Source organism: Delphinus delphis, chromosome 6 (assembly GCF_949987515.2).
Source record: "Delphinus delphis chromosome 6, mDelDel1.2, whole genome shotgun sequence".
NCBI lineage: Eukaryota > Metazoa > Chordata > Mammalia > Artiodactyla > Delphinidae > Delphinus > Delphinus delphis.
In genome coordinates, this window is record NC_082688.1 from 37,136,287 (window position 1) to 37,160,896 (window position 24,610).

The window sequence follows — 24,610 nt, forward strand, 5'->3', positions numbered from 1 at the left end:
TAAGAACCTACTGTATAGCACAGGGAACTCTATTCGGTGCTCTGTAATGACCTATATGGGAATGGAGTCTAGAGGAGAGTGCATATATGTGTATGTATGGCTGATTCACTTTGCTGTACAGCAGAAACTAACACAACATTGTAAGTCAACTATACTCCAGTGAAAAAATTAAAAAAAAAAAAAGAGGAAAGGTAAAAAAAACAAAATGAATTGCCAGCATCATCACTCCTGCACTTTGGGGCCATTATTAAGTAAAATAAGGGTTACTTGATCATAAGCACTGCCATCTTGTGACAGTCGATCTAAGAACTGAGATGGCCAATAAGTGTTTAATGGGCTAGACAAAGGGATGATTCACATCCAGGGTGACATGGAGTAGGACAGCACAAGATTTTATCACACTACTCAGAGCTGCATTCAACTTAAAACTTAAGAACTGTTTATTTCTGGGGACTTCCCTGGTGGTCCAGTGGGGTAAGACTCCATGCTCCCAATGCAGGAGGCCCAAGTTCAATCCCTGATTGGGGAACTGGATCCCGCATGCTACAACTAAGAAGTCCGAATGCTGCAACTAAGATCCCGTGTGCCACAACTAAGACCCAGTGCAGCCTAAATAAATAAATATTTTTTTAAAAAAAGAATTGTTTATTTCTGGAACTTTCCATTTAATATTTTTGGACGGGGGTTGACTACAGGTAACCGAAACTGCACAAAGCGAAACCATGGATACAGCGAGGGACTACTGTATGCACAGAGTCTGGAAGCTTTACCCAAAAAACTGACATCTGACTGGATTTAAAAGATGTGAATGAAAAGTTAGCCATGTGGAGAAGGAAAAAGAGTATATTCTATGCATGGAAACAGCGAGTGTTTGAACAAAAAATTTTACATGTTGGAAGTGTTGACTAAACAGAGTAGCAGAAAGAAGTAAAACTGGAAAGGCATATAGGGTCTGTATCAGTGCCTTTCAAATTCTTTTTGCGAAGGATCTGGTTTTTTATTACTAATATGTCATGGACTGATATTTTTGGTCTATACCCCATTCAATGAGACAAGGCCAGGGATCATGTGCTTGATGTCATGGCAATCCAAATTGCCTCTAAATGCTCCCTTTCAACTTCAGCACTTATTTCATCAAAGACTAGAACCAAACAGTTCCTGGACTGGGCTTGTCCATGGACAAACAATGTGAGTCACACTGAGCTAGATCAAAAGATTTTATTATATCATGAAGACACTGTGCAGGAATTGAAGTATATATATATATATATTTTACTTTCCTCTTTTTAAATCACAGTTCTACTAGATAATTTACAATCCTAAGAGAAAGGTACTATTTTCTCCCCATTTTCTGGAGTAGGAAAATCTGGCTTATTAAGGTCAAAAAACTTTATTATAATGGTACACTGAGAAAAAAATATTAACAACTCACACCACAGGCAAGAATTAATTTCCCTAAAACAGTAAAAAGCTCCTAGGAATCAAAAGCTCAATAGAAAAGTGGGCAAAGAATATAAATAGACTGTTCACAGAAAAGTAATAGCCTTTACTTATATGAAACATGCTTAACTTTACCAATAATAAGATATGCGAATTTAAACTCTACTGAGAAACCATTGCCTAGAAGACTAGCAAAAATCCAAAAGCTTAACAAGTCACTCTATTGGTGCATCCGGGAAGAAAAAAGTACCCTCATGACGTTACTAGTAAGAGTATACGTTGGTGATGGTACTGGCACAAGAACAGAAATATAGATCAATGGAACAGGATAGAAAGCCCAGAGATAAACCCACACACATATGGCCACCTTATCTTTGATAAAGGAGGCAAGAGTATACAATGGAGAAAAGACAGCCTCTTCAAAAAGTGGTGCTCGGAAAACTGGACAGCTACATGTAAAAGAATGAAATTAGAACACTCCCTAACACCATACACAAAAATAAACTCTAAATGGATTAAAGACCTAAATGTAAGGCCAGACACTCTAAAACTCTTAGAGGAAAACAAAGGCAGAACACTCTATGACATAAATCACAGCAAGATCCTTTTTGACCCACTTCCTAAAGAAATGGAAATAAAAACAAAAATAAACAAATGGGACCTAATGAAACTTAAAAGCTTTTGCACAGCAAAGGAAACCATAAATAAGACAAAAAGACAACCCTCAGAATGGGAGAAAATATTTGCAAATGAAGCAACTGACAAAGGATGAATCTCCAAAATATGCAAGCAGCTCATGCAGCTCAATATCAAAAAAATAAACAACCCGATCCAAAAATGGACAGAAGACCTAAATAGACATTTCTCCAAAGAAGATATACAGATGGCTAACAAACATATGAAAGGATTCTCAACATCACTAATCATTAGAGAAATGCAAATCAAAACTACAATGAGGTACCACCTCACACCAGTCAGAATGGCCATCATCAAAAAATCTACAAACAATAAATACTGGAGAGGGTGTGGAGAAAAGGGAACCCTCTTGCACTGTTGGTGGGAATGTAAATTGATACAGCCACTATGGAGAATAGTATGGAGGTTCCTTAAAAAACTAAAAATAGAACTACCATACGACCCAGCAATCCCACTACTGGGCATATACCCTGAGAAAACCATGTTCAAAAGAGTCATGCATCCCAATGTTCATTGCAGCTCTATTTACAATAGCCAGGACGTGGAAGCAACCTAAGTGTCCGTCAACAATGAATGGATAAAGAAGATGTGGCACATATATATAATGGAATATTACTCAGCCATAAAAAGAAATGAAATTGAGTTATTTGTAGTGAGCTGGATGGATCTAGAGTCTGTCATACAGAGTGAAGTAAGTCAGAAAGAGAAAAACAAATACCGAATGCTAACATATTCACTTTAAATGCTAACTGATTCACCTTGTTATACAGCAGAAACTAACACAACATTGTAAAGCAATTATACTCCAATAAAGATGTTTTAAAAAAAAAAGAGTATATGTTGGTGGAAGGCAGATACCCTTTAGAATAATCATTAACGCTTTTCACAAATATCCTTCCCTATCTGTTTCAAGGTATACTGTACCATTTGCTTGAAGTTAGACATGGTTATGTAATTTGCTTTAACCAGGGAAATGTGAGCAAAAGTGACATACTGTGTCTTGGGGCAGAACTTTTAAGAGCGAGAATGCAATCGCCTATGTTCTCTCTCATTTGTTATTTTTTCTTTCCCTCTACCACCAACATTGGCAATGTTCTAGAATCTGGCTGATCCCTTAGCCTGGGTTGCAGAGACGATAACTTGAAGCAGAACTCTTCAACATACAGGATGATAAGCAGCATGAGCAAAATAAACCTTTGTTGTTTTAAGCCACTGATAAGTGGTGAGCAGTATTTACTAAAATTACAAATGCATATCCCCTCAGATATACTTGCACACAGCAAAATGACATACATAAAAGGTAATCATTTGCAACATGGTTTATTACAGCAAATGACCAGAAACAACCAAATGAACATCAACAGAAGACTAGTTAAATACTTGCAGTACATTCATACAGTGAAATATTATGCACCTGTTTAAAAAGAAAAACATTCTCTTAGAGCTAATATGGAAGAATCTCCAAGTGAAAAAGCAAGATGTTCCCAGTGTGTATAGTATGCCATGTTTTTGTTTCTAAAAAAAAGGGGGGGATTAGAAAATACATTCATATTTACTTACACCTATAAGGAAATTCTATAATAATAAGAAACTAACAAAAATTATCTTAGGGCAGATAGGTGGAACTTCCAATTACTCAGAAAAAAGAAAATTCTTGGTGCCATACTTAACTTCTTACTGTCTCGCAACCTCAATCAATCTGTCAGCAAATCTCATCTTAAGTATAAATGGTATGCTTCTGCCTCTATCTTAAAGTGCTATCAGAGCTGTCTTTAAACTCTGGCTTATCTTCCTCCTCTTGGGCACATCTAATCAACTTCCAGTTACATGACCTGTGTTAAGAATATATTTGCTGTTGTTCTGGTATTCAATTAAGTTGCAATGGTTTTTGGTTACTCTTAAATAAACCATGCTTTTCTCTAAATGATCCCAAGCTTTGGCAACTGTTTTTAGCTATTCTTTTTGAGAGACTCTGAGCTGCCTCTTAAAAAGTCATAACAAACTGCTCCAATATATTCTTGTTTTTCTCATTCAGAACTTTTCTTCTACATGAAGTTATTTTACTTTCATTTATTATAAGAATTATAAGACCCTTACGCTGAAAAATTAGAAATAAAAAATTGATGGGAAATCTCTTCCTTATAGTAGTATGCCAACTAATGAATGTAGAAAGGATCATGGAAATAGAAAGATACCATTTGGCAACCACCGTTATTGGTGGTAGATTCAGACAGGAGTCATACATGGATACTTAGCCTGTACATGGAGGTTTGATGAGGAACAAGACACTGGCATGGTCTCAGAGTATTGTACCACAGAACACAAAAGGAAAAATGGTGTCGCAACAGTAGAGAAACCTGGCTGATACAAACATAACTAGGTGCTTTTTTTTTTGGCTATGCCATGTGGCATGCGGGATCTTAGTTCCCCGACCAGGGATCAAATCAGTGCCCCCTGCATTGGGAGCACGAAGTCTTAACCACTGAACTGCCAGGGAAGTTCCTTAACTAGGTGATTAAAGGTAACATTACAGGGGGTAGGACAGGTTGACAACATGTACTTTCTGATGCAGTTCACTAAAATGAGTTCAACATCATTTTTGTGTAATCCCTGCCAAGAAAGTATGGCCTGAGTCTGGACATGAGGAAACACTGGATGGACCCAAAATGAAGAATATGTTACCAAATGAAAGGCCTGTACTATCTATTGAAGATGCGAAAGACTGAGGAACTGTTCCAGATTAAGGGAGATTAAGAGACATGACTGCTAAATGCAACATGTCAGCCTGGATTGTATCCTGGACCAGAAAAGAGACATTGTTGAGACAGTTGGCAAAATTTGCATGGGGACTTGATGAAAGTATTGTCATTGTTGATTTCTTGATTTGGATAGTTATATTGTGGTTATACTGGAGAGTAGCCTTGTTCTTGGAAAATACAAACAGGAGAACATCATGCCTCCAACCTCCTCTCAAATGGTTCAGAAAAAAGATTAATCATAACGGATGGAGGGCAATGAAGCAAAAATGTTGTAAAATGTCAACAACGGAGGCATCTTGGTGAGGAGGATATGGGAGTTCTTTATTATTTTGGCAACTTTTTTCTAAGTTTGAAATTATTTCAAAATAAATTACTTTTTAAGTGTGTTTACACATGTGAACATGCTGGCATTTTTAGTATCTGCCAGGTATTATACTACGGACAGCCACCTGTCATCATTTAAAAATCTCCTTTCACTAACACAACATTGTAAAGCAATTATCCTCCAATAAAGATGTTAAAATAAATAAATAAATAAAATAAAAACCTCCTTTCTGCCTGAAAAGTGACTACTGACACACAGATAAGGACACTTCAAACTTGCAATGCTGCAAATGAAAAATATTTCTATTTTTACTTTTTTACACTGTTTTAGATATTAATGTGTTGATGTTTGGGGCCTTAAATTAGGGAAGCCCGTAGAAACTTCTGAACACTAAATTTCTGAGTAAAATTTCTGGCCCTGTAGAGGTCAGCCAGTGGTACTTGAACTGGCTCGCCAAGGGAAACAACAACTAATCCTAAGAGGCCCTGAAATAGTCTTCTATCCTAAACTCAAAATAAAATGGCCTCACAGGTGATAATGGTACTGAAAATAGCATTTAATTTTACTTTCAGGCTCTTAACCCACTAGGTCTACTTGATTTCCATTAATCAGCATAGAGGGAAGCCAATGGCTACCTGCCCATCTCTTAAGGCTCTAGCTTACTTGTCATGCATTCCCAGAAGCACACTGTAAGATGACTAATCATTGACTGCTTCTTCAGCACCATATGTCTCCCAATTTCAAAGGAAAAACTGTCCCAACTAGAACCAGAACAACAGATTTCCTACCTCCTGCAGCTGGAGTCGAACCTTGGTAACTGCTCGGATCCAGTGCGCTCTGGCTTGGGTAAATGGCGAAGATGCACTCTCCTCGGGAACACTTGTAACAGAGAAAAGAATGTTCCTTAAAAATCAGCCCAGGCCACAAGATGACAGTGCTCAAGGCAAAACTGCCAAATACCTAAAATTAAAAGGTTTGTTGTATTCATGCCTATACTTATCTAGTGATTCAAGCCACTAAAACAGCATAGTCCTGAATATCCAATGTGAAAAAAATTCCTAAAATGACAAGTCCTTTTAGCTTTTCATCTGTTCCCTCTCTTTCTTCCCACTTTTCCACTCACCTGATGAGGCAGCTCATTGGGACAGTCAGGGATCAGGATACCAGAAGCATTGGCAAGGGCCCTAAGTCAATGACTAACATAGAAACCATACAGAGAGGTGTAGAGTAACCCTCTCCCCCTACCTCTCAAGGCCACCAGTCTCCCTTGAGAGTTCTACATAGCATCCTTAGGGCAGAATTTTGTTCCTGCAAAGCATTCCTGCTCCACTAAGCATTTTGGAAGGCTTTCCAATTCCTAGACTACATCAAAGTGCTAAGTAAAAAGGCAGAGCCCTTGTCCTGCTGTGATCTTGTTCCTTGAGTTGCCTCAGGACCACCCTCAGCAAAAGGAACAATAAATATAACAAAGTAGCTTTGAGACAGAAACAATACCCTGTATTTGAACAAATCATCATCATCTTAACTGTGGAACAGTGGTTAATTCTTGGTGATGATGCTTCTCCTCTCTCTCACTGGGGTCTACTGACAAGGCAGTAAAAAAGGACCCACCATCTAGACACATAAAATATATGCTAGGCTCTGATGCCACCTAACTGGTTCAATTGTTTTGAAACACTTGTGGGCACTTCTGAAACGGGCCTGGACGTCACTTGCACAGCTAGGATCTGGGAGGACAGAGCCATTAGAGAAGGCCAGGCACCTTCTGCTGCTCGACCAAAAACTCTACCCAGACAACAGTATCTTTAAAGTCCAAGGTCGACAAAGAGCTATCTTTCAGTGGGTCGTCAATCCAGTAAAAAAGCTGGTCCAGAACTCAGTCTCCCTGATGTCTTGTCTACTAGATGAGCCACCAGAAATGATTAAAAATCAGGAAAACAAACAGAAAATAAGTTTCTACCTTCAAGTGGTGGAGTAGAGGCATCAACCATTCTCTAACTTTTACCGCATAATCAGCATTCACTGCTCTGATCTTCCCGTGACCTTGAAATTTGAGAATTTAAGTCACACCTAGCCCTTATCATTCTACCCCAGTGGTTTTCAACTAGGGACAGTTTTGCCCCTCAGGAGAAATCTGACAATATCTGGAGACATTTTTGGTTGTCACACTGAGAGTTGCTCCAGGCATCTAGTGTGCAGAGGCTAAGGATGCTACTAAAATCCTACAATGCATACAACAGCTCCCCGTAACAAAGCATTATCTGCCTAAAAATGTCAACAGTGCTAAGAATGAGAAACCCTGCTCTGCCCCAACCTATCAGCAGCTCACTGACCAATTTAGCTCAATAAGAACAATACTCAAACTCTGTACTAAGCCTCATTATGTGACTGTTAAAAGGACAAGTTTAAAATTTTTCTCCTTATGGGTACCAACTGCCAGACATACTGCTAGGCCCCAGGGAGACAGACGGGTGGGTTAGATCTGGCTTCTAGACCAATTCTTTAACTCTTTCCCAGTTTTGTCAGCCAGGGAAAAAACAAAACAAAAGAAAAAAATAATGCTCACAAGAGAAATTTAAACATTAATCGGGTGGGAAGCCTATTTCATTCAAAGCAGCTCCTCTGAATGAAATGACCTGCAAGGCTCAGGTCAGTTCCAGACTCAAAGGCTGTCATATGTGGGGTCAACTAGTGAGCCAAGAACTGCAGACTCTAGAAGGCCTGGTACACTGCAGTTAAAATGTTCTTCAGAGATCCTCAAAATACATTGGAAATTACACCAAAAAGCAAAGGAAGCAGTGCAGAGCTAAGCCTCAGTATCCTGATCACAACCACACCCAGCTGCAGGGAAACAAACAAAAAGCAACTGCATTCTGTTCAACAATACCATAGGGCAGGTACTGAGGAAACCATGTGAGCTCCTCAAGGTAGCCATCACCTACCTCTCCTGGGGGCCTAGGATGTGGTCTCTGTGTAGCACCAGATCTGGGGGTGGCGGGGTTGTAGCATCTTCTTTCGTCTCCTTGGGTTCACATGCTCCTCCCTTCTCCTCTTCACGTGCCACCTCCAAGGCTTTCTCTTGTTCTCCAAAACCTACTTGGCTGTCTCTGGAGAAGCTGCCAGAGCTGTGGCAGGAATGAATCAAGTCCCTCTCCCGGCGGTCATCATCTTGTTCGTGACACTGGTCTAGTTCACTCAGCTGAGAGCTTCCTTGACTCACGTTACAGGAGGAGCCATACCTACTACTGCTGGTGGGGCTGTGAGAATGAGAGGAAGACACATCAGTAAATACATACAAACTAAGGATCAGAACAAAGTAATGGATAAATCCAGGAAATAATGATTCTATCAGTGGCAAGGATCACAAACAGGAGGTTTCTGGGAAGAGAGGACCAAAGTTCACAATCTAGAAGAACTAGTCTCTGTTCAGCAAAATCACAACAGGAAAAATAACACAACATGCTGGGTTCTCCAATAGCACTTAACCTCAACCCTGCAGTTGACTTTGAAGAATTCTTTATCTTAACATGCTATTCTGTAAGTAGGATTAAGAATTATTAAAATAGTCTGTTTATGCCTAAAATTCTCTACTCGGACTTCTTAAAAAACTTGTCCAGTGGCTGTGATTAAAGTTTTCTAATTTCCACAGAATAAAATGGATGGATGAACTCTACTCCCTTTCTCTACTACCTATTAAATTGAGATCCCCTTTTCTTCCTCTCCAATTGTAAATGTAAATGTGTGTTCCTCAGAATGAGCAAAGGAGAGTGAACATGTTCCTTCAATTATCTCTCAGCCATCTGTATGAGGTAATGGAAGCCACTGGGAAATGGAGGCTAGGACCAAGAAATTCCTCAGGGGAATGGTCTCATCAACATGGATGTTACAGTGGTATCCCTGGCAGCACAGCGAATGTCCCAAAGATGAACCTGCCCACCTATAACTGAGTTGCTCTCAGGACATGGCTCAGTTTCGGGCAAAGTGGACACAGTCCAACTCCAAGATCTGAGTCAGGGCCATATTAATGCATTTCTGTACCTGAAGAGAGGCCAGCCTAACCCTCTCTCAACCACCTGAATTCCCATACCTGGAAAGGAAATTTGTTCCCCTGGTATAAGAGGCAGCAGCTATAGCAAATGTGGCAGTGAATCGTGACCAGAAAGAATACTATTCAAAGTTACTCCCTTAAGCCGTATACTGAATTTGGGGGATTCAGTCCTATTCAAAATGGAGGGACTTGGGGATGATCTATCAATATAAGATCTATCCTAGCCCATTTGGATAGTTCCATCCCAAGTCAGAGGCCCTTTGTTTTACTTCTGGTATTCTGCTGGAGAGCCTCCGTGCAAAAGGACAAGGAATTTCCTTGCCAAAGAGTCAAGCTTTAACTAAAGGGCTTATGTTTACTCTTGGCCAAATGAAGATAAATCATTATTGTTTTCCAGTGATATTTTCCCTATGATTCCTCCCAATTATCTGGTATTTCCAGGCTGATTTCTGATTCTTCATCCCATGCAGGATAGGTACCAAGCCACTGTTCTGAGTAGTTCCCAGCACACATATACACATGAACATGTGTGCGCACATACTCACATAACCTCCAAAGTACTTGACCAGCCTCTTTGGACTGGTTTGGGCCAGCGTTCAAGGCAGCATTCTTAAAATGCCCTGTATGGTGCTTCTTCTTAGGGGAAATAATAGTATCCTTTGCAGGTGGACCCTGCACAATGACCCAGACTGAATAACTACAGCAAACGATAGCCCTGAGCTCCTGTGAGACTGTACTGAAAGCACTTATCAGACACCAGTCTCATGGGTAGTAAAATGCAGAGACTGGAAGAAGCTGTGCAAATCCATACGGAATATATATAGTATAGATTATTCCAAGCCATCCTTTGCATTTTGTATTTTACTTAATACCCTCATTGCCACTGGAGAAAGCATCTTAGAAGACTTGGAAAAGCAAAGCAAAGTAGGTCTCTCCTAGCTATTACAGATGTAAGTGCCAAAGACCTAAGGAAGCATTCTAGCCTATCATGTGGTTGTAATTAATATATGCCACTCAGTGACTTGCTGCCTCTTCTTGCCCTCCCTTCTCCATTCTGCATTATTCAAGGCAGAGCAAACCAGAGTGAGTAAATCTCATGACCTAGTCTTCCCTTTAAGCAGGAAGCTCCTTGTTCCAATAAATGAATTACATTTGGCAGAGAGAAGATGACAATATCCACCTATTATTTCTTCTTACTTAACCCCTAATTAACATGAAGCTCAGGCGCTGGGAAAGACACAGGAAGGATAAAAAGCAGGCTATGATTAAGCTACCACTTAGTCACTGCATCATAAATGGTCAATTCTTTAAAATCATTTATGATGCTTTAGTTGAGAACAGGCCTTTTGCTGGTCTTTGGTTCCTTGATGTCATGTAGAACAACTGGCTGCTGTACATTTGAATCAGAGTCAATGCTAGCAGGCGCTGTCTCCTCTTCATGTGTTTCTGGCTGGTGAAGTAGCTCAGAGACAGTGCAGTGTTCTTCCTCATGACTCTCTGAAGGACAGGTGGGGTCAGAGAGGTTATCTTTGGTACCCCCGTGTTCTCCAGATGCTGGGATTTCCTGATGGTTTTCCACTTCTCCAGGCCCTGAAAGCTCATGAGCACATATACTTGGCCTGGTCTCCAGCTGCCCAGAGGTCCCAGAGGGCTGAGTCAAAACCTTAGCTGGCTCAGCACTGGCCCCAGACACTTGAGAAGACTCCAAAGTTTTGTCAGCCTCACTAAATTTAAGGTCCTGATCACTGCTGATAACCAAAACTGGAGAGGAGGATTCTGCAGGCATTTGTTCAGGGTCCCATTTGTTCTGTTTCGGCCACGGGAATGAAAGATCCAGCTTCTTTCCAAACCTTAGTTTTGAATCACTTGCCACTGCACTACTCCCTTTCCCCTCATTACCTCCCTCAAATAGAGTTGACAACTTCTTAAAACTGGACATTAAACCAGTCTCTGCTGCCCTATTGCCAGAGGAGGAAGGCGAGGAAAAGAAAGAGCTCAGTGGTTTCCGATAGTCAGTAGCAGAGGATGGGAAATGGAGTTTTGGCCAATTGATCATGTTTGGGATTTCAAAATGAGGACTTGGCTGCTCCGTTTCCTTGGGGACTGCGGGTGGACCTTTCTGGGCATCAAGTATCCCATAGTTTTCTTTGGCACAAAGCACAGGTTCCTCCAACGGACAGTGAGAAAGGTACCCTTGGGTTTCCAGTGTGGCACTCTGGCCAACACTTGCCTCACTGAACACTGTAGTATTGGTTTCTAGTGAATTGGTTGCCTGTAGCTCTAAGAAGTCTTGGTTTGTGGAGGCAGATTGCATATCTGGCTCTGGCTCAAGAGGAAGAGGTAGGTGAATTGGAGGAGGAAGCTCTTTGGCAATCCAGGTAGGTTCTGGATGCAACTGTGCTGGCAATGAGATATGCTCTGCTTCCAATGATGCCTCTGTGTCTGTACCCTGCAACATCCCCATGTCTCCTTCATCACTCAGAGACAATACTCCTTGCCCAGTATCGTCCCCTGAGACAGAAGATGCAGCCTCAATTGTTTCAGAACGTTGGGGTTCTGGAATATTGTCAGGAATATTATTGTTTTCCATTTCAGTTGTTAGGTTAGGATCATCCGTCAAGGTCTCCGAGTCTGACTTTGCACTAACCACAGTCATTCTACAGTCACTGACTATAGCTTCTGAATTGAGTGCTCCAAAGGTAGCTTCTTTCCACAAATTTTCGGGAGGTACTGATTCTTCAGTATGTCTGGAACCACCATTTTGAAGCAATGCAGTAGCTGGAATAGATGATTCTTGTTTGTATGTCTCTGGTTTGGGACTTTTAAAAAGTCCAAATAACTCACCTGTGAGAGGCTGAGATGATGCACCAGAAGGAAAAGAGAAAAAGGAGTTTTTCTTTGGAGGTTTAGGAGAAGAGAAAAGCCCAGAGAAAGTTTTAGGAGGTTCAATTAAGGACCCAGAGAAAGATTTCACTTTGGTCACAAACCCTGAAAGCATTTCTACTGAAGATTCCAACATTGATTTGTCTTCCACTTTATCTGCATCTTGACTCTGGAGGTGCCCTGTACATCCTGGCTCCACAGAGGAAGAAGCTGGCTCCAGGATCTGTGTTAAGATCTCATCGGGGGCCTTTTCTAAGGGCAAGTTCAGTGGGTCACTAGTAAATCTTTCACTTTGGTGGTATGTAGTACATGCGTCAAAATGGTTGAGCTTTTCAACCAAATGGCTATCATGTGAAAAAGAGCTGGCTGGTGAGTCACTCAGAAAGGCTTCCTGTATGAAAGCCTCTTCTTCATGGGGAGATACCTCAAGGGTCTCTGGACCAATGAGCAGTGTTTCAGACTGTGCCTGCAATTGTGGTGAATGAGGAACAATGTCTTTTCGTGACTGACTTACCTGGAAATCTTTTAAAGATGTCCCTGGTCCATTACTGGAACCTAGTTTTCCTGGATAGTCGTTTTCTACATTGAGCTCATCTGCAAGGGAGGTAACCTTAGTGATGTTGCTAATGGAAACACAAGGAGCCATTTGCTGTTCATGAACTACCTCCGGGACTATGCTACCTCTAATGTCATTAGAATCTTCTCTAGTCATTGTATTACTCATGTCTACAAAAACACTTGGCTTCTTACAGGGCTGGGAAGTCACTGGAGCAACAGCTGAAAGGCTGTGTTTTTCCCCAGGAGTCTGCTGCTTTTCATCCAAAAAGGACAAGTTGAAGAAACTGAAAGAGCTATTAAGAGAGGTATTCTTCTTGCTGCCTGAGTTAGCAGTGGAAAAAAAGGAAGGAAGTGTGAATAGCCCTTCTCCTTGAGATGTGGTTCTTGGTAGAGTAGTAAAGGCTCTGTTCTCAGATTTTTCGGATCCAGTCAGGAAAGAAAATATACTCTTTCTGGTTGGTAATTCTGGTTGGGATGGAGATGTTGTGGCAGTTGAAAAACTCTGGTCTTTGTCAGAAAAATGATCTTGTTCATTTGAATTTCTTCTGCTCAGAATATCTAATGATATTTTATCACTTCTTGGAACTTCTGTCACTGTAGACACACCACTAGTCTCTACTGAAGAATCTCTGGAGGATTCTTTGAGACAACCTGTTGAGAAAGATGAATTTGGTGACTGGTAGAGTTGGTGGTCTCTGGAGGGTGCCTCTTCGTCAGTCAAATGATCACCCTGGATCTCCCTAATTGATGGTTCCTTTAGCTCACTGTCATCAATAGTAGTCTGCTTGTTCAGATTTCTAACTCGAACCTTCCCTTTAGAGGAAACTGGTGCAGCAGGAAAGTTCCCAACATCCTGTTTAGTTAGATGTGCAGGATTAGGACTTGACTTGACCTCATCCTTATTAGTCATTGAAGAAACAGACATATTTTCAGTTGTCTGTTTAGGAGATACATTGGTTTTAAAGAAATCCCCAAGGGAACCAAAAACACTTGAAACACCAGGAGATTCATTCTTTTCCTGAGATGATATCTTTCTATTTTTATCACCATTCTTTTCTAAATTTGGTGATCCTTCTTTATTCACCTGGGTTTTAAAGAAGTTCAAAAATCGAGATTCCTGTTTCTCGTTTGCTACTGCACTTACTGAAGAGTCTTCTCCCCGACCAAAGAGTTTCAGTGCACTTTTAAATAATGTTCTCTCAGACTCTTTGGAAGACTGGTCCTGAGGAGGCTCACAATTCTTGCATTCATCCCTACTAAACTGTGATATAAGAGGAATTGAAACAGAATCAGCTGTAATCATCTTGTCATCTTCTATATCTGATTGAGCCTGAGAAGTTGTTTGGTTTACCTGGAAAACAGATTTTAACAAATTTTGTTTTTTCACATGAACGCTTTTATTTAAAGGGAATTCTTTCTTCATATTTTTAGTAAATTCTGGTCGCTGAACATTGGATACCATTTGTCTCTCTGAATCCTTCTTGAGAAGACTTTCTTCCTCATTTTGGGAGTTACTCTCTAGTTGCTTACTCAAGATTAATGACTGAAGACCATCATTTGTGATCTCTGCTAAGTTTGACTGCTGATCTATTTTCTGCATGGCTGAAGACTCTAAGGATTCATTCTTATCAAAATTCAAAGTACTTCCAGTTGAAGCACCCAAAGCAGAAAATAACGAAGTCACTTTGTTCAATGATGACATCTCTTCTGTTTGCTGTGGGATGTTAGTCTTATTTTCAGGATGAACCAAAGAGGCAGCTTCTTCAGAAGAAGACTGGATCCACTGGAAACTGGAAAGGTTAACTGATGAATCCTTCGCTAGAGTCTGATTCTTATCTCCCTTTATCATTTGATTTTTATTTAAGACATGATTACCAATCGTTCGGGGCTGATTTCTGAGATCCAATGTACACTCAGAGTCTTCAGAACCACCCAGGCTTTCTTTAAAAGATACAAAATCTCCCTTTGACTTTTGAGGAGTATAGCCTGAAAAATCTAATGGTTGATCCCTTTGGCCATAACTTGACTTTTCAAGTACTTGTGAAAACATTCCTAAATTTAGATACATTGGTCCCTCACTTCTTGGCAAAACTACAGATAAATCAAGAGGGTCATCAATTGGTTCCTCTTCAACATACCACAGTAATTCATCTTCCCTGTCAAGTACTTTAAAACTGTAAGCAGGAATAGTGCTATCATCTAATGTAATATTTGATAGATCATTTGTCTGTAAGTCACAACTCAAATACTCTTCATAAGAACAATCAGGTATAAATAAATATGCATACTGCCCAGTAGAATCAGTAAGGAAAGAATAGATATATTGACCATCGTGGAACATAAAATATCCATAATCTCCATCCTCCGATGGCCACCACACTCCATTTTCAAGACATGACAACCATTCCTGGTATTCATAACAAACACTTGAATAAACAAAGTTTTCATCCATTCTTAATGAGTCTAGATCAACTACGGGGCATGTACTCTTCTCATAACCTGAAGAACAACTTAAGTCAATGGGCAATTCTTCTAGTGCCTTCTTAGTCTCATTAATTGGAAGATAACCAGAATTTCCATATAATGAGTTAGCTGCCCACATATCACCTCTCAATAAGTAATCTTCATTAAATGCTAACTGGTTGAATGATTCATGTGGTAAGTCACACCAAACGACACTGTTTAGATTTGTTCTCCACTCCAAGATATTTGCATTTTGATCTTTTTGGCAAAAATTTATTGCTGGATTTTCTGAGTCAGGCCACAAGAAAACATCGGCTGATGGAAATGTATTTTGATTCAACATATAATAAACTGGCTGAAGTTTTCTGGAATTTTTAGAGAAATCTTTTATATCAGAATCCCATTCATAAGAGAAAGGATTGTTCATCTCTTCAAAAGCCTGATAGTGGTTTGATTGACTAAGAATGTTAGTATTTAGCACAGGTGAATTTAACTTGTTAGAATTTTCATGTAGTTTTGCCTCAAGAGCATGGTGTGGTGTCTGCCTCTTAGCCAAAGATTTCTCTAATAGGTCCTGCTGAGCAGTTGGAGTGCAGTGAAGTACACTGTTCTCAGAAGAGGGGAAATTCTTTTCACTTCGTTGGTTTTTCCATGTAGGAGGGCAATAATGGCTATCAACCCAAGCATCAGATAATGGTATGTTTTCTTTAGGTAAAGATAAGCAGCTTTTTATGAAGCCAGAAGTTTCCTGTTTTTCATGGTTCCTCTGGTTCTCAAAAGTCACACATGAAGTAACAGGGATCTCATCCAAGGATAAATGTTTTTTTCCATTCAAACCCTTTAGGTCACCTAAAGACATGGACTTTGTTTCATCTGGCTTACAATCAGTCATACTGCTATTTGATTTCAAGTTAAATATTCCAGAGAATAAGCTCAGTGTATTATTCCTGTGAGGAGAGTCATCTTTCTTCACATTTAATTCTTGTTGAATAGACAAGTTTTCAAGAGAAGAAAACCTGTTAAACAGGCCAGAAAGGAGACCTCCTTGGGTTCTTTTCTTGGAAGCTTTATCTACAAGTTTGTCATCACTCATTTCATCAACCAAGGTGGGTTTCGAAATGGTAGAAGTAAATGCTAATGAAGAGTCTGGTACTGTTGAGGATGTCACTTGTGTAAAATTCTTACTTTCTCCTAAAGAATCTGAAGGTATATGCTCTTTGGACACAACTCCAGGAATGTTTAAGGTATCTCTTTCACAGTTCTCTATTGCTGTGTGGTCACTTGAGTGTAATTCCTCTATACTCCCAAATTTCCCAAGATCATTAATAATATTTGGAGCCGAATAAGACTTTATTTTATTAAGTGTGACATCTTCAGGAGTATTTATTTGGTCACTCTTATTAGACGTCTTTATATCACATTTCCCTAGATTACTATGAATATTTGGAACTGAACTAGATTTTATTGAACTAAGTTTGGCATTTGCATGGCAATTTCTTTGGATCTCTTCATCAGTGGTTACTGCTGAGCCATGAAAACTCTGGTCATTGACAGTTTTATGGCTGTCAGTGAAAGAAAATTTAAACAAAGGGAGCATGCTTCCTTTCTCTCTTACATCCTGCTGCTTTTCAGAATGACTAAGAACTTTGAAAATTGGAATATCTAATTTTCCACTAAAGGAAAAGGAATGCCCACCTTTCTTAGGGCCCCTTTCCCATCCATCTTCCTCCAACTGGTGAATTTTCATAGAGTCTGACAAAGTCTCCTTTGAATAGGTCTCAGGGGAAGTGAGCAAAAACTGGCTAAAGGATTTTCTGAGTGGCTCAAGGAAATCATCATCACCAGTAATTTTGTCCCCCTCTAATGGCTTTGAAGATGGCTCTTTATTTGCAGTTCTGCTGTCAGCTTCACAATGATGTCCTAAAGTATCTTTGGCACATATTTTTCGTTGATCTGGTAACAGAGACAGATCTGTACAGGGTTCTCTTTCCAACGGACTCGCAACATCATCTTTCTCATTTGCAGAATGAGCTAAGTTAGAATGTTCAATGGCTGCTTGGGAAGACAACAAATCCTCACTTAGGGGCGTTTGGTAGTGAGGAGTTTCTCTATCACTCCTATCCAAAGTGACAATGTTACTGTCATTGCCAAGGGTATCTTCCCTTTGATTTGACTCCGAACCACACGCAACAAAGTTTTCCTTTCTCGTTGGCTTGCTCCGGTCATCATCTTTTTTGGTTTCATCCTTTTCCAAAAAGATTTTTAATGGATTTAGCATGCTGCAAACAGACTTTATAACTGAACTCTGATTCTGTGAAGCAGAGTCCCTTCCAATAGTTTCTGTTGGATCCTGAAAGTTTAAACTTCCAGTTTTACTGTCCATGTGCTCATTTTCAGAGGTTTTGTCATGTTTGCCAACGTCCTTATTGTCAACTGTTTGAGAAGATAATGGAGATGGAGATTGTATGGAAAGACCCTTCTCTGATACTGACTTGGCTCTGGGTCTAGATGGCGAATTAATCGCCTCTGTCTGATTAAGAGTTTCTGTTTTCTCTGGAACTAAATAAACCAGCTTTTCCACAGAGGTTGTTAGATGCTTTGTGCCTGAACCCACCTTTTCTGTGAGTGAACTGAATAAAGAACCAACAGCACATTTTACTCCATTCAGCTCAGGGAAAGAGATGGCTTTGTCCTTGTCATTCTTGGCAATGTTTAAAGATGGTATTTGATCCCCTGGCATTTTCTGTTCTGCATTATTAACAGTACTATTGTGTTTAAGTGTTTCTTTAGTTTTTGAAAGGGAGCCAAATCTATTAATCTCCTCTTCCTTCTCTGCTAAATATTCTGACACTGTTTCTACCAAACACTGAAGCTCATCCATTGTATCAATATAGTCCTCCTTGGGTTCCTCAATAGAGGAAGGGGTCATCTCTTCCATGGGGCACCCAGACAGATTTCCAAGTGTGTCTGTAGCACAATTCATCCTTTGTGATGCGAATGCAGGATTTGCTCTATAATATTCTTCTGGAAAACCTCCAATATGATGGACATTGGATGGATGACATGTTGGTGACAGTAAATCTTCCTGCTTATCAGAAATGGGGGAACCCAGAAGTTCATCAGAAGTACTGCTGGCAGAATCTTCAAGAATATCTAATGGAGTGAAATTAGTGACATGCTGGTTTAAGCCAGATGCCTTTTCACAGTCCTTAGAACAACCAGAAAGATCATAATCATGACTTTCCAAGTTAGTGGTCCACATGCCACTCTTAACCACAAATCCATTTTTGTAGGGATGCAAAACTGGGTAATTTTGTTCCTTCTTCTCAACGTGGCAAAGGTTACAATTTTCAGTGTTAGGATATGTACTTTTCAAGTTAGTCTTAGTTCCTGATTTATCATCATATTGGCTTTTTTCACTGCCTTCAAAATGACTATATAAGGGTGTCTTTTTCCTTCTCCTATCTATTGTATCATATTTCTGAGGATATCTAGAGAAAGTAGATGTTTCAAACTTAAGGTCATAATTAAAGGCAGTAGAGAATTCTGTCTCTTGGCTTTGAGATGGTATCTTTTTCCAATTCTTATACTTTGGTTGTATTTGTTGGCTGTAATATTTATCAGTTTTTGAAAGAGTTCTCACTTCTTTTACCCCTTCGTCCTTTAAGTTTATGTTACTGTTTTCTAGAGCTTCTTGTGACATCTTCCCCTCTATCTCCTCATATATACCTTCTTGCTTTTCACAGTCAACATCAGAGAAATATGAAATAATCCTAATTTTGTCATTTTGAACCTGTAAGCCTTGTCTGATGTAAAGAGATAAAAATGGAAGAATAGTAAGGCAAGAAAAAAAGGAAAAACAGGGAAAAGGAAGAAAAATTATAAGATTTAGTACATATTCAATGAGAAAACTAAAATTAATAAAATTATCAATTTGATAAAACCATTCAGACTGAAAAGACAAGATAAGGAAATCCACATGTTCTTAAATCAGTATTATAGCAATGTAGTCAAAAAGTTTTTCCACATTAGAAAAAGAATACCTATAACAACTTTAAAATACTTCACTTGCTACCATTAACTATTTAGGATCCTTTTGTTTTCTAAGAAAGAAAGAAACAAACAAAATGAACATATTCCATCAATATTTAGAATATATTTACAATGCCAAAGTTTAGAACTGTTAAATAATCCATAAAAATATATCAAGGGATTTCAAGAAATCTAAATTTGTTGATGAATTTGGATCTGAAAAGCCGCCAAGCTGTTAACTTGCTGAAGGTTGTATTTTAGGCAGTACAGCCAAGAATATAGTCAAACATACTACTTTTAAAAAAATATATATGTATAAAAGATAATAAAAATAATCTTTGACTACCATAAGTCAAACCCTGTTATAGTACCACAAAGAGAAAATTATTTAAAGCATCATAATTTGTCGTTTGTGAAATCTAAAGGCTATATGTTTTGAGGATCACAGTGAAATGAAAACCTTTCCCTATACTGATTACAGAATCAGAAGCTACACGCCCAACTTAAGTCAGTGAATACAGAAGACAGCCAACCTTACTTTCACTGAAGTTAGAGACTGCCTATTTCCTGGGTACTGAGGTGGGGGTGGAGAGAAGGCCTGCAGACTCGGAGCCTGTCAGCTCAATGTGTTCTTTTATAGATCTAACAGCCATTAGCATTTATTTAGGAAACAGAAACAACATCAAAGTGGTCACTTAGTCACTAAAAATCGTCAAGAGTGAGAAACAGAATACTAACACAATCTCAGGTATCATCCCAGAGACCCTTAATTACAAAAAGAAAGGTAACTTTACATTGCAGAAATCTAGTATGTATACCAGATTAACCAAGAGATCAAACTAAACGTCAACAATAATGAGACAAGGTAAAATGTGACTGCTGAGGCATTGTGAAGGAAACATCTATGCAGTGTTTTTTGCCAAAAATGTTTAACCTGATTCTAAACATGAAAAAACAATCAGATCAAACCAAATTAAGAGGCATTCTCAAAACTGGTTGGGACTCTTCAAAAAATGTTAGTGCCTCAAAAGACAAAAAGAAAAAAAAAAAAAGTATGGGAATTTTGTTAGGTTATAGGAGACTACAGAAACAGGGAAATTACATGTAATGTACCATAATCCTTAATTGGATCCTGCATCAAAAAGGAAAAAATATATATAAAGAACATTATTGGGACAACTGGAAAATTTTAAATATGGTCTATATGTTAAATAATATCATTGTATTGTCAAATTTCTTGAGTGTGATCATAATATTAAGGTTATGTAAGAGAAAGTCCTCTTTCTTAGGAGTTACATGCTGAAGTACCTCCTGGTAAAGTAACATGGTATCTGCAACTTACTTTCAAATGGTTCAGAAAAAAAAAATGTATGTGTGGGACTTCCCTGGAGGTCCAGTGGTTAGGACTCTGTGCTTTCACTGCTGAGGGCCCAGGTTCAAGCCCTGGTTGGGGAACTAAGATCCCACAAGCTATGTGATGCAGCCAAAAAAAGAAAATGTGTGTGTATATAAACATATATTAGAGAGAATGAGATAAAGTAAATGTAACAGAATGTTAATACAACTGGCAAGTCTAGGCAACATGAATATGTGTGTTCATTGTACTGTTTCTCTAAATTTTAAGTCTGATTTTTTTTAAAGTTGGGTGAAGAGTAGGGAGCATATATGTATGTATTTGCTTTTATACTCATAAATATATGATGATGGTCTACGGAAGGGTAATAAGAAACAAGGGTGGTAAGAGAACTAGGAGACAGGAAGGTGATGCAGTAGAGGAGGACAACAGGTGTGGGTGGAAAATTCTTTGCTGTATAGTACGTAGCACACCTTAATATATTTTTACATGTAAATGTTTTATGTATTTAAGAAATTAATAAAAAGGTTTTCTTTTTTTAAGTCCAGCAAAAGTACTGAATCTGCTATAGTGAGATCATATTGGTTTTCTTCTGAAGTTCCCAGGGAAATATTTAGGTAGGAAGAATTATCCAAGCATGTAACATCTGTGATTTTCTTTTTTTAATCTTGGTGAAAGGTGTATCAAAATCACTGGCTGGGCAGAGAGATGAGCAGGCTTTTTTCAGCCATCCACCCCAAGTGGGCCTGCCCTCACCTGATGATCATAAAGAAAGTTCTTACTGATGGATATGCATAAATGTGAACATATGGAAGAGGAAAAAAAAAGACAGAATCTACATAAAATGGCTGCAGGTTGATCCACCATACTGCTATATTTCCTCTGTCACCTCAGGTTAAGGTACCCAAATCCTTGATGTCAGTTGCATCCTGGGACCTGCATACTAGGAAGAGAAAGTGCTTTGTTCCCAATACCCACCTGAGGGCCCGCCGCTCTGGATAATCGAGGTCATAACTTTGCACAGAGTCATTGCAAGAGTCCCGGGAACTGCCCTGAAGCAGCAGCTGCTGTGGCAATCGCGCAGGCACAGGGAATTGGTGCACAGAAGCATTGGGCTGGGAAGTCGTATGGTAAAGAGGTGGGATGCTATTGCTGGCCTCACTGCGATAGTCACTATCTCGGTCATCAACGGCACTATCAGGATCTTCAAAAGCTGTGGAATAAGCAGAGTCAGTCAAAGCACCCCAGCTTTACTTAGTTCTTCAGAATTTTCTTCTGCTTCTAACTGTTGTAGCCACAAGCCTGGACCTTGAGAACAAGAGCAAACTGAGCTGCACATGAGCCCAGTGACCTCAAGTCATGCAAAAAACTGTCTCAATATCCACAAGTCTCTCTTCTTATCGAATGAGATAAGACATTTGGTTTAATTTTAGTGCTGATTCTTAGAGGAGTTCCAAGTTGCATTTTCCCAATGCAGAATTCTCTGGAATTCTGCTTCTCTAAGCTATCATAACCCTAGTAAAAATCTGCTTTTAAATGTCTTAAATAGATTGTGCCCCTGTACTATTACCAAAATGGGGCAAAAGGGGGAGAAACAGTTTTTCCATCTCTTAGAAAAGAGAAATTTTTGTTTAAAGTTAGCATGGTGTTTTCAGACTCTAAAAACACATGGTTGAATCAAATAAGCAGGTCCACCATCGGAAGCTGGTCCAAGAAATCAGGAAGGTCAAAGCCAAGACTTAGAAGTCAAGTTAAAAGTTCTAGATGCAGCTGAGAACAGCAGCAGTCTTACTGTCTTGCTGCAACATTGGGTTTTTCTAATAATTTCTGTCGAGCACCCACACTCTGGGCTCAGAATTCCCATCCCAAGCCTGGGCTGAAGAAGAGGAAAACATGTGCACTGTCAATGGGGTCTTACTGACAATGCAGCCTAGTTTATCTAACAGCAGTGACTACAGTTTCATAGAATTATTTCTGCTTTTCAGGCCAGCACCTGACTAGCTACAGTTTTTTCTTGATGTTAGCTAAAATGACCACAGTTACAAATCCTGCTCCAAGCAAAAGTAAAAATATGCAATACTGTGCTTGGAAAAGGAATTCAACCTAATAGTGTGCTGTAGTTTATTTTATATAGAAGTCATTTCTGATACCATATCCATATGTGTATAATTAATAAGGTCCCATATGTTCTTTCTTGCCAAGTTTCTATTAGGCTCACAATAAGGAAAAGGAACATTCACCATCCAAAATGGAGATACTTTTAGCAGATGATGGACTCCTCATATTAGGAATTTTAAAAAAATCTTGGTAGCAATGTGGACAGTGGAAGCCTCCTAATGACCATAAATTAGGCTTTTACAAGTAGGAGATAAGAACATATACTGACACAGTGGAAACAGAAAAGAGTTAATGAACTAGAGAAAAAAATCCAGACAGAAATAATACAACCTGGGGACAAACGGAAGGTAATAGGGAAATGACCCCTTGGCTTCTACATCAGACAACTTGGTAGATAATCCCACTAAAAGAGACAGGGAACACACAACATGTGGGTTCCAGACAACACTTGGGGTTACAGCTGGGAGTAGGGGTAAGAAGATCTTACAAGCTTTTCCCACTTGAGTTTAAGGCAACATGTGAACATGAGAAAAGAAGAGAATGATCAGAACTCCAGGGGAAAAAATCAGTATGAGAAAGAGGCTAAGCTTCAAATGGTCAGGAACAATACCAATCAAACATAGGGGATGCAAAGCATTCTGATTACAAAGCACTCTGATCACACATTAGGAAAGAGAGACTTTGGAGGTACTGATTTTAGACCTTGATGCATTTGCTGTTCTGAAGACTAGAAAGGATCAAGGGACAAAAACCAGTATGCCATTCAGACTTAATTCTTTCTGAACTCATGGAAGGAGTAAGTGTGAAGAAGTCAGCGCTGGATTATTCATGCATACAGATGAGGGGGCAGAGGCAACAAAAGAGACAAAGCCAAAAATCTATTTAAACTCTGGTAGGAGAATATGCTATTAGTTTATAATCTAGAGAACCAAGATTTAGTCTCCAAAGAAGCAGCAGTGATAGACAATCCTACTGCTTATGAGTCCAGAAGAGGGTAGCTCAGCCAGAGGTAGGAGCCCAGGATCCAGAGCCAGAAACTACCTGGATAGACCCTTAGTTTCTCACTGCATCTGACCTACTACTCCTTAATAATGCTCTGCTTTATTCTGTTAAGCTAAGGGGAGGAATATTCCAAAAATTCCTAAAGGCTGACACATTTCCACACTGAAGGAATAAAGGGCAAATACTAAGAAATAAAGTGTCAGGACTTCCCTGGTGGTGCAGTGGTTGAGAATACGCCTGCTAATGCAGCAGACATGGGTTTGAGCTCTGGTCCGGGAAGATCCCACATGCCTCGGAGCAACTAAGCCCGTGCACCACAACTACTGAGCCTGCGGTCTAGAGCCTGTGAGCCACAACTACTGAGCCTGTGTGCCACAACTGCTGAAGCCTGCACACCTAGAGCCCGTGCTCCACAACAAGAGAAGCCACCGCAATGAGGGGCCTGCGCACTGCAGCGAAGAAGCCCCCGCTTGCTGCAACTAGAGAAAGCCCACGTGCAGCAACGAAGACCCAACGCAGCCAAAAATAAATAAATAAAAATAAATAAATTTATTTTTAAAAAAAGAAACAAAGTGCCTGTGGAAAGAAGAGGCCAGCAGTAGAAGAAAAGAGAGTATGAAAAGTAGGAGGGGACAGGAAAAAGGAAATACGAGGAAGTAAGGTGAGACAAAGGACAGGAGCAGAAAAAGGGTAGGTCAAGGGCAACAGCCAGCTTTTCTCCCCCTATACCATCCCTAGTTTCCTCATAAAGTAAATCTCCTAGCACCACCAAAGTTGATTAGAAACTAAAGAGGCAAATTAAGGAAAAGCCTTGAATGAAAGAATTGTACTTTCAGTGTAGCAGCGACAGTCTGTTACTGGCTCTACACTCTACCCCACAGTAGTATTTCACCTAGAACAGAAAACTTCTGGCTTCACTGAGAAAGACAGAC

General features: G+C 39.6%; 1 protein-coding gene across 4 annotated transcripts in view; it reads right to left on the bottom strand.

Moving 5' to 3' along the window:
• The window catches only part of UNC13B (unc-13 homolog B), a 224,937-nt gene that overhangs the window by 85,459 nt on the left and 114,868 nt on the right, over nt 1-24,610 (bottom strand). For 3 of the 4 annotated variants that reach the window (XM_060014566.1, XM_060014565.1, XM_060014567.1), the window contains 3 exons: nt 21,537-21,771; nt 8,163-8,477; nt 6,009-6,099 (listed from right to left, as the gene is read on the bottom strand). In XM_060014566.1, coding sequence (XP_059870549.1) covers nt 6,009-6,099; nt 8,163-8,477; nt 21,537-21,771 — 641 coding nt within the window. Of the gene's footprint in view, nt 1-6,008; nt 6,100-8,162; nt 8,478-10,611; nt 18,664-21,536; nt 21,772-24,610 lie in introns of all 4 variants that reach the window. The other variant, XM_060014568.1, reaches the window with a different exon arrangement.